This window comes from Fundulus heteroclitus, chromosome 24, assembly GCF_011125445.2.
Source record: "Fundulus heteroclitus isolate FHET01 chromosome 24, MU-UCD_Fhet_4.1, whole genome shotgun sequence".
Taxonomy (NCBI): Eukaryota; Metazoa; Chordata; class Actinopteri; order Cyprinodontiformes; family Fundulidae; genus Fundulus; species Fundulus heteroclitus.
This window is the reverse complement of record NC_046384.1, coordinates 25,890,261-25,900,789: the sequence shown is the minus strand read 5'-3', so window position 1 is coordinate 25,900,789 and position 10,529 is coordinate 25,890,261. Positions and strand designations below refer to the sequence as shown.

At 39.5% G+C, this 10,529-nt stretch overlaps 1 protein-coding gene across 1 annotated transcript in view; it reads right to left on the bottom strand.

The window, feature by feature from the left end:
* Positions 1–7,011: 7,011 nt before the first annotated feature.
* Positions 7,012–10,529, bottom strand: part of LOC105920973 (coiled-coil domain-containing protein 122) — a 10,179-nt gene continuing 6,661 nt past the window's right edge. Inside the window, exons 3-6 of the mRNA XM_036128096.1 lie at positions 10,040–10,438; positions 9,843–9,959; positions 9,578–9,651; positions 7,012–9,464 (exon numbers count right to left, since the gene is read on the bottom strand). Of these exons, the coding sequence (XP_035983989.1) occupies positions 9,386–9,464; positions 9,578–9,651; positions 9,843–9,959; positions 10,040–10,438 (669 nt within the window). The 3' untranslated portion in view covers positions 7,012–9,385. The remainder of the gene's footprint in view (positions 9,465–9,577; positions 9,652–9,842; positions 9,960–10,039; positions 10,439–10,529) is intronic.

Below are 10,529 nucleotides of genomic sequence, written 5' to 3'. Positions count from 1 at the left end.
CCTTAGTTTCAGAATTATTTAGTGGTTCTCCATCTATTCCCTGACTTGTTACACGGCCTTTGGTTCCTGGTGTTTTAGTTATTTTCTGTTTCCTGGTGTTATAGATGTTCCCGTTTCCTTACGCCCATGCGTTCCCCCTGGCATTTCCGCACACTGGTTGTGCCCTAGCGTTCCCACACGCTTGTTGAGCCCTGGCATTTACATATGCCTATTTTTCCCCTGGCGTTGTTGTACGCCTGGTTTCCCCCTGGCATTTTCCTACGCTCTCTAGTTCCCCCAGCGTTTCCTAGGTTTTTGCCTGCCAGCGTAGTTTAGAAGTTTTCTTGTTTGCCTATGTTTTCCTCTTTATTTTTGGTTCGCCCTGGTTGGGTAGTTTTGGTTTTGACTCTGGCCCCCCATCCTAGCCTCCCTCCACCCACCCTGGGTGGGTCGTTTTTTAGAGCCGGCCTTAAGGGGGGGGGGGGGGGGAATGTCATGGTGCAGCTTTGTCTGCTGCACCATGCACATATTCAGGGCACTTTTCACCCTCCATACACCCATCTCCTCTCCACCCCAATAATCATCTACACCTGCCAGCCACTAATCAAGCCAGGACTCAAGCCACCTGTCAGCTTTACTATTTAAACCTCCCTCAGTTTGCCCTTCCCTGTCGGCTCGTCTGTTTACCTCTGCTCGCGACTGCTCGCCTACCTTTTCCTTGCCTGCCTGAATTCCCTTCGTCTGAAAGTATTCTCTGATGTCTAGCTGTTAATCCAGTCCTGCAAGTATTCACTCTGATGTCTTGCTGTTACTCCAATCCTTCAAGTATTCACCCTGACGTCCTGCTGTTGCTCGGTACTGCAAGTATTCACCTGCCGAACTGCCAGTTCCTGCCATCACCATCCTCCTGCTCCAGCCCGGTACAGACTGTTGGTTTATCCATCCTCCACTATCCACCACCTTCAATAAACTCCCTAAACTAAGCACTGCTTGTGTGTGGTTGTGTTCAGGTTCACATAAATCATGACATATAGTTATGCTGCTATAGGCTTAGGCTACTGGAGGACATCAGGGCCTATTTTTCTCACTCTACTGAGTTCTACTGTTCTCCAGTTTTGCATTGCTTGTGGTCATTTGAGCTTTTAACTTTTTGTTCTCTCTTTGTCTTCATAGTAGGTACACCTGGTCTGGCGTTCTGTTAGCTGTGACATCATCCAGGGGAAACAGATCACCCGCTATTACCATCTAATGTAGAACAAATTACTGGATCAATGTGTGCTTCTGTGCTTTTTTGTCTCTCTTGTTGTATCTCTGCTCTGTCTTCTCTAACCCCCAGTCAGTCAAGGCAGATGACCGTTCATACTGAGCCTGATTCTGCTGGAGGTTTTACCTTCCCGTTAATGGGGAGTTTTTCTTTCCGCTGTCGCTTCATGCTTGCTTAGTATGAGGGATTGCTGCAAAGCCATGGACAATGCAGACGACTCTCCCTGTGGCTTTACGCTTCTCCAGGAGTGAATGCTGCTTGTCGAGACTTTGATGCAATCAACTGGGTTCCCTTATATAGGACATTTTTGACCAATCTGTATAATATGATTGAATTTGACTTTGTAAAGTGCCTTGAGATGATCAAATTGCACTTACACTCAGCAACACTATAAACGCAACACTTTTGGTTTTGCTCCCATTTGTTATGAGATGAACTCAAAGATCTAAAACTTTTTGGTCCATGAAATTGAATTGGCTTTAAAGCAAATTAAAAATTATAAATCACCCAATATGGATGCCATTTCAGTTGAGATTCTTTAAGACCTTTTGGCAAGAGATAAAACATCTATTGTTGAATGCATATTTGGAATATATGAATGGTGGTCAACTATCCCCAACAATGAAAACCGGTTTGATTACAATATTGCCAAAGCCCAATAAGGACCTATTACTATTAGACAACCGGAGACCAATAACTGTATTTTGTAATTATTGCACAGTAAAGTACAGGCTTTAGTATATGTTAACAGAAAAAAAATTACTGAATAAATTAATAGGCAACTTTCAGTCAGCCTTGATTAAAGGTAGAAGTATTCACAATAATGTGAGACTATTAATGGACATGATAGACTATCTGAACCTTATAAATTCAGAAAGTCTAATACTATTCTTTTTTTCCAAGGCAATTGATTCTACTGAGCATGAGTTTCTAATGAGATCACTGCTACATTTGAGCTTTCCCAGTAATTATATTGATTTAAACCCTAGTCTCACTAAAAGAATCAGAATCAAGTTTATTGCCAAGTAGGTTTGCACTTACAAGGAATTTTACTTGGTGTTGATGGTGCAGACAAAAAATAAAATAAAATAAAATAATCCAGGGTCCAGACCAGGAAGCAGAGTCGTAGTTTAACACACCTCTCTGCAGCTTCTGTACTGTTACCCATCCATTATCCTATTGAGACGGTGTCTTTCCCAAAACTTAACAGATCAAAAACTTATCTAAAAGGAACAAATCATAAAAACCTAATAAAAATCAATACGGTTCACCTTGAACCTAAAAATAAAACAATTAAATGTGGTCTATTAAATATAAGGTCTCTCCCTCCAAAGACTTTGTTAGTTAATGAATTGATTTCTGATAAACAGATTGATTTGTTTTGTCTCACAGAAACCTGGCTACAAGAGGACTACGTTAGTATAAATGAGTCAACTCCCTCCAATTATTCAAATTTCCACATTCCCAGATCTGTGGGAAGAGGAGGAGGAGTGGCAACTATCTTTCAGTCTGATTTATTAATTAGTCCCAGGCCAATTAATAACTACAGTTCTTTTGAACATTTAACCCTCAGTTTCCCTCATCCAAGCTGCAAAGCAATAAAACCTCTTCTGTTTGTTGTTTTGTATCGTCCACCAGGCCCTTACACTCAGTTTTTGGATGAGTTGTCAGATTTCTTATCTGATTTGGTGTTAAATACTGATAAGGCTATTATAGTGGGTGATTTTAACATCCATGTTGACACAGAATGTGATAACCTTAGTGTAGCCTTTAAAACTATCCTAGATTCAATTGGTTTTGCTCAAAATGTGCATGAACCGACGCACTCTCGGCTCCATACTTTAGACCTTGTTCTGACATATGGCATTGATTGTGAAGAATTAACAGTATTTCCTCACAACCCTGTCCTATCTGATCATTTTTTAATAACATTTGAGTTTAATCTAACTGAGTTCTCCACCCCCAAAAGAGGGTTCCATTATAGTAGATCTTTATCGGATAATGCTGTATCAAAACTTAAAGAGTCTGTCCCCTTTTTAATATCCTCCGTATTGCAGAAATGCCCTGCAGATAGCAGCAATGTTGTTTCTTCCAATTCACAAATAGATGTCTTTGTAAACGGTATGACTTCGTCATTGCGTTCTGCATTAGACAATGTAGCTCCCTTGAAAAAGAAGGTGATTATTCACAGGAAGCTGGCTACTTGGTTTAATTCAGAGCTGCGTTCCTTGAAGCACAATGTTAGGAAATTGGAGAGAAAATGGCGCTCTACACACCAAGAGGAATCCTACCTAATCTGGAAGAACAGTCTATTGTTGTATAACAAGACCCTTCGCAGAGCTAGAGCAGCATATTTTTCATCATTAATTGAGGAGAATAAGAATAATCCTAGATTTCTCTTCAGTACAGTTGCCAAACTTACTCAGAGCCACAGCTCTGTTGATCCATCCATTCCCTTAGCTCTTAGCAGTAATGATTTTATGGGATTCTTCATAAATAAAATTGATTCCATTAAAAATAAAATAATTGGCATCCTCCCAAACATGATTACCTCATCCTCAGTAAGTGAGGCAGCATTGGAGGAATCCTTAGAACCTGCGCAGTGTCTGAACTGTTTAAAAGCAGTAGAGCTTTCTGAGCTATCTAAAATTTTAGCTTCATCTAAACCTTCTACCTGTATGTTAGACCCAATCCCAACCAAGTTGTTTAAGGAGGTATTCCCTCTGATCAGTGGTCCTATTTTAGACATGATTAATGTATCCTTGGTAAATGGATATGTACCACAGGCTTTTAAAGTAGCTGTTATTAAACCTTTACTTAAGAAACCATCTCTTGATCAAGATGAGTTAGTAAATTACAGACCTATATCTAATCTTCTTTTCTTATCTAAAATTCTTGAGAAAGTAGTTGCTAATCAACTATGTGAACATTTACAAAGTAATGACCTACTTGAGGAGTTTCAGTCAGGCTTCAGAGCTCATCATAGCACTGAAACAGCTCTGGTGAAGGTCACTAATGATATTCTCATGGCCTCAGATAATGGACTTGTGTCTATACTTGTCCTGTTAGATCTCAGTGCTGCATTTGATACAGTTGATCACAATATTCTCCTACAAAGACTTGAGCATACTGTAGGGATTAAGGGAAAAGCATTAGGCTGGTTTAAATCTTATCTGTCGGACAGATTCCAGTTTGTTCATGTTAATAATAAATCTTCCTCAAACTCTAGGGTCACTTGTGGAGTACCACAGGGTTCAGTCCTTGGACCAATTCTATTTACTATATATATGCTTCCGATTGGCAAAATTATCAGACAGCATGGGATTAATTTCCACTGTTATGCTGATGACACTCAGCTATATTTATCCATAAATCCTGATGAATCCAATCAGTTACTTCGACTGCAGTCATGTCTTGATGACATCAAAAGCTGGATGACTTTAAATTTCCTGCATTTAAATTCTGACAAGACAGAAGTTGTAATCTTTGGGCCAGTGTCTTCAAAAAATAAAGTTCTTAATCAATCCCTTAATCTGGATGGCATTAACTTGGCCTCTGGTAATAAAGTTAAAAATCTTGGTGTTGTTTTCGACCAAGACATGTCATTTAAATCCCATATTAAACAGGTTTCCAGAGTTTCCTTTTTTCACCTCCGGAATATCGCCAAAATTAGAAACATTCTGTCCAGGAGTGATGCTGAAAAACTAGTCCATGCATTTGTTACTTCAAGGCTGGACTATTGTAATTCTTTACTATCAGGAAGTCCACAAAATGCAGTTCGAAGTCTTCAGCTGATTCAAAATGCTGCGGCAAGAGTTCTGATGAAAATCAACAAGAGGGATCATATTTCTCCAATTTTAGCTTCCCTTCATTGGCTTCCTGTTAAATCAAGAATAGAATTTAAAATTCTCCTTCTAACGTATAAAGCCCTTAATAATCAAGCTCCACCATATATCAGAGCTCTGATTACTCCGTATGTTCCTAACAGAGCACTTCGCTCTCAGACTGCAGGTCTGCTGCTGGTTCCTAGAGTCTCTAAAAGTAGAATGGGAGGCAGATCCTTTAGCTATCAGGCTCCTCTCCTGTGGAACCAACTCCCAGTTTTGGTCCGTGAGGCAGACACCCTATCTATTTTTAAGACTAATGTTAAAACTTTCCTTTTTGACAAAGCTTATAGTTAGAGTGGCTCATACCCTGAGCTATCTCTATAGTTGTGCTGTGATAGGCCTAGGCTGCTGGAGGACATCAGGGTCTAATTTTCTCACTCTACTGATTTCTACTGTTCTTCAGTCTACTGTTCTCCAGTTTTGCATTGTATTACATTGAAATGACTGTCGTCATTTCAGCTTTTAACTTTTTGCTCTCTCTCTTTTTCTTCATAGTAGGTACACCTGGTCTGGCGTTCTGTTAACTGTGACATCATCCAGAGAAGACGGCTCACCCGCTACTACCATCTAATGTAGAACAGATTACTAGATCAATGTGTGCTTCTGTGCTTGTTTGTCTGTCTTGTTGTGTCTCTGTTCTGTCTTCTGTAACCCCAGTCGGTCGAGGCAGATTACCGTTCATACTGAGCCCGGTTCTGCCGGAGGTTTTCCTTCCCGTTAATGGGGAGTTTTTCTTCCCACTGTCGCTTCATGCTTGCTCAGTATGAGGGATTGCAGCAAAGCCATGTACAATGCAGACGACTCTCCCTGTGGCTCTACGGTTCCCCAGGAGTGAATGCTGCTTGTCGGGACTTTGATGCAATCAACTGGTTTCCTTATATAGGACATTTTTGACCAATCTGTATAATCTGACCCAATCTGTATAATATGATTGAACTTGACTTTGTAAAGTGCCTTGAGATGACATGTTTCATGATTTGGCGCTATATAAATAAAATTGAATTGAATTGAATTGAATAAAATGGATATATATATACAGAAGCTATATACACTCAGTAAACTGTGTGTTAATGTAACGCAGAAGCATGTAAGTCCTGAACGGGGGAGAGAGACAGTGTACAGTTTCACAGGTAGCTCTTGGCCTTGTTCATAAGGCTGGTAGCAGATGGGAAGAAGCTGTTGTTGTGGCGTGAGTGTTTGGTCCTGATGGACCGCAGCCTCCTGCCAGAGGGAAGTGTCTGAAATAGTCTATGACTGGGGTGCGAGGGATCAGCCACAATCTTCCCTGCATGACTCAGAGTCCTGGAGGCGTACAGGTCCTGGAGAGATGGAAGATTGCAGCCAATCACCTTCTCTGCAGACCAGATGACATGGTGCAATCTGCTCTGGTCCTTGGCAGTGGCACCAGTATACCAGATGGGGATGGAGGAGCTGAGGATAGACTCAATGATGTAGGAGTAGAACTGCACCATCATTGTCCTTGGCAGGTTGGATTTCTTCAGCTGCCGCAGGAAGTACATCCTCTGCTGGGCTTTTTTTGGTGAGGAAGTTGATGTTCAGCTCCCACTTTAGGTCCTGGGAGATGATAGCTCCCAGGAAGCTGAAAGACTCCACAGTGTCAATTGTGGAGTCACAGAGGGTGATGGGGGTAGCTGGGGCTAAGTCCACAACCATCTCCACTGTTTTTATAGCGTTGAGCTCCAGGTTGTTCTCCCTGCACCAGGTCGCCAGATGGTCAGCCTCCCACCTGTAGGCTGACTCGTCACCATCAGAGATAAGTCCGATGAGAGTGGTGTCGTCCGCGAACTTCAGGAGCTTGACAGACTGATGACTGGTAGTGCAGCTGTTGGTGTACAGGGAGAGGAGCAGAGGAGAAAGAACACAGCCCTGGGGGGAACCAGTGCTGATGAGCTGTGAGTCAGAGTCATGTTTTCCCAGCTTCACGTGCTGCTTCCTGATGATACCTGGAGAAAGAGCTCCGGGTATCATCGCAAAAACCAGAGTTAAATACTAAGACAAGACAAAAAAGCGTGCACCAACATTCAATGTATCCTGTGGCATAAGACAAGAATGCTTAATCTCCCTAAAATTGATTCTCTCTAAGCAGCTACTGGCTCATCTTATGGCAAGGACATAGAAGGGATTTCAATATGTAATTCAGAGTTTAGGTTAAGCCAGTTTGCTGATGATACAGTATTTTAATAAAATAAATTCTTCTAAAAGCATTAAGGCGTCGGGACTGTATTTTAATCATAAAAAATGTGAACTTGTATGACTGTAGTGATACAGACTTGGAGTCGATTCCTGTCAAGAGTGAAATCAAGTACTTAGGAAACCACCTATCTAAAAATATGGAAATAATATAATCTAAAGTATAGCTGTAAGACTGGAAGAAATAAACACTTAAAAATATTGGTTACTAAGAAAATTTTATATTTTGGGATGGAATATTCTGTCGAAATCTGAAGGTCTGTCTGAAATAGTTTACTTTGTATATAAGGCAACAAAACATCAGAAATCTGGCGAAATAAAACACACTATTTAAATCACACTATATTAAAAAAAATCCCTTTTTAAGGAATATAATACAGGAGGTCTTAAAATAACAGATTTTGATTCTACTGTTGGAGTTTTTGGAGTTAACTGGATAAAAGCATCTGTCTAAACCGGACTTTTTATGGTTTCACATCCCCAAAAACATTTTTAATAAAGTGGAAGGTTTGGATTTTCTTTTAAAATGTGATTTTGAGATTTCAAAATTGCTAAACTGTCTGACTTTCATTAGCAAGTTCTTCGTTAATGGAAGGTGCCGTTTAGCCATAATTTTACACCTCATGGCTCCACCTTGTGGAACAACAGAGCTATTACTGTGAATAAAAGAAATGCAATTTGTCCAAAGTTGGTTTGATAAGGGGGTCCTTTTTATCACATATTTTGGATGATAATGGATATTTTCTCAGGTTTTCAGATTTTACAATAAAATTCAATATTCTGAGTTCATTAAGGGAACATAACAAGGTCTGTAAAGCAATACCCTTAGGTCTGTTGAAAATTATACAAACTTGTTTGCAGTATTCAGTAGTACAACTTAACTTGCTAGGATACAGTTGAATCAAATCCCCTTAAATGACAAAAGACCTAACAATAAAGTTAGTAATAAAATATGGCCGAGTTATTTCATGATTTTAATCGTATTGCAAAAATAAAACATAGTGGAGACAGAGCAACAAACAAATATGTAAAGTATTTGAAATGACCAATAACTACCAAAATCAAAGAAGTGCAATTCAAAATACTAAATGGGTATTACCTGGCTGCAGCAATGCTTAAGAAAAGATTTAATTTTGAGGTGGACGGTCGTGAACCCATATGTTTTTTGTTCAATGGAAGACGAAACGTTAGAACACTTCTATTGCTGTGTATATAATTCTGGCAAGAAGTTCATAACTGGTTGAAAACTAAAATGGATAAAATTGCTCAATTCAACTTAGAGCAAATATTTTATGGTGGCAATAGCTTACATCAGTAAAATGTGCAATATAGTACCATATTCACAAAAGCAAATGGAAAAATCTAAATCTATCCCTAACGCTGTTTAAAATTTAATTTCAGACATACTTTGCTTCTTCAGCTGGCTGGAATTCAACTCAGTTCTTGAAATTGCCAATTTATTGTTGAATCACTGTGCTGAAAAAGTGACCACACCCATGTTAGAGGGCCTGTGGAAATGCCACATCATAGCCATCAAGCCACCCAGTGAAGCAGAAGCTGGAAACAGCACGTTCCAAAACAAACATCCTCATTTCCTCCTCAGTGGACACATGGCTTTTGTTTTGCATCAAACTCTGTTCTGGATGAACTGATTGTCTGTCATCCCTTGAGATGAAATCCAACCCTGCTCATGTTGACACTAATCCACAAAGAAATTGCTTATTTAAATGTTTATTTAATATATTTGTAGTGGAATAACACTGTCCAAAATAGATGCAATATTTAAAGTTTTCGTTTAGATTCAGCAAAACCTTAATTGAAGCCATTTATGCTGTACATAAACACAGAATATTGTCAAAAACATAAAAAGACTAGCTATTTATTTGCTGGAGGGTACTCACCCAGGCTTAACAAAAAAAAAAAAAAAAAAAAAAAACTTCCCAGAAGTAAACAGTTGTAACAAGTATCTTAAATGCCCAAATGTAGTATCTATCAGAACAATGAACCCAGATTAGACAAGCATAATATTAAACTATAATTATCACTAATCCTGTGACAAATGCCTCTGCCCTTTCAGCTCAACTAGCTGCCTCTGAAGCTGGAAAATTTCATCCAATGCTTGCCTGTGAAAAGAGACAATTTTATAGCATGTAAGTGGTGGAACAGATTGGGAACAGTGGAAATTACATGTGATATAAATAGGAATTATTTCACTGAGGGGCTGGACTCGTTTCACCTGTGGACAGCCTGAGCTCTACTGAGTTGGCTGCGGAGGCGCTTGACGATGGCTTCATGGCGCCTGTTTTGGATCTGAAGAAACGAGAAAGAACAATAAGAATCTAACTTGGATGAGTTACTTTTATAACTGAAATCATTTCATGTCATCTGAACATTTTTTACAATAACCAGTCTGTTTTGTGGTAAAACTATATCTATTTAGACATCTATTATATCCAGAGAAGGTTGCAGTTCTAGGGGAATATTTATTTTCTTTCCTGTACCTCTATGTCTTTCTTTAACTTAGCATGAGTCTCAAACTCGTTTTTCAAATGTTCTCTCCTTTCAGCAATTGCCACCTTTTTATCCAATAGCTCCCTCTTTAAGGCATCAGTCTCCCCCTGCAAAGAAGAAAATTTATAGAAACAAAAAATAAATCCAAATTCTCAGAAACTTCACAAAATTTTATTTATTTTCCAACCTTAGCCATCTGTGGTGTGTTATCATTTGGATTTTGCAAATCCTTCCTTAGCTGCTCTTTTTCCTGCCTCAGCTTGCAGACCAGCATTCTCTTCTCCTCCAGTTCTCTGTGGGTCTCAGTCTGGCTCATAGCCTGCAAGACCGTGTCTCTGTGACCTTTCATCTTTTTCCTGTACACGTCAAATTTTCCAAGTGTCAATTGGGCGTTATCCTCCTCTTCTTGTATGAGCATCTGTAGCTCTATGTTTTCCTTGCTGATAGAAGTACAGGATTCCAGCAGGATCTTTCTTTGCCTCTCTAGATGCTCAATCTCACCTTCCAGTAGCTGGATTTCTCTTGATTTAGACCTTAGCTCCTGCTCTGCATGCTGAAATTTCTTCTCAATATCTGCCAGGGTTTCCTTGAATATAAATACACCTAATCAATGCATAAAATCCAGATGACAGCCAAATAACTTTTTTTAGTATCCTAAAGAGATAAATGAAGTTTTA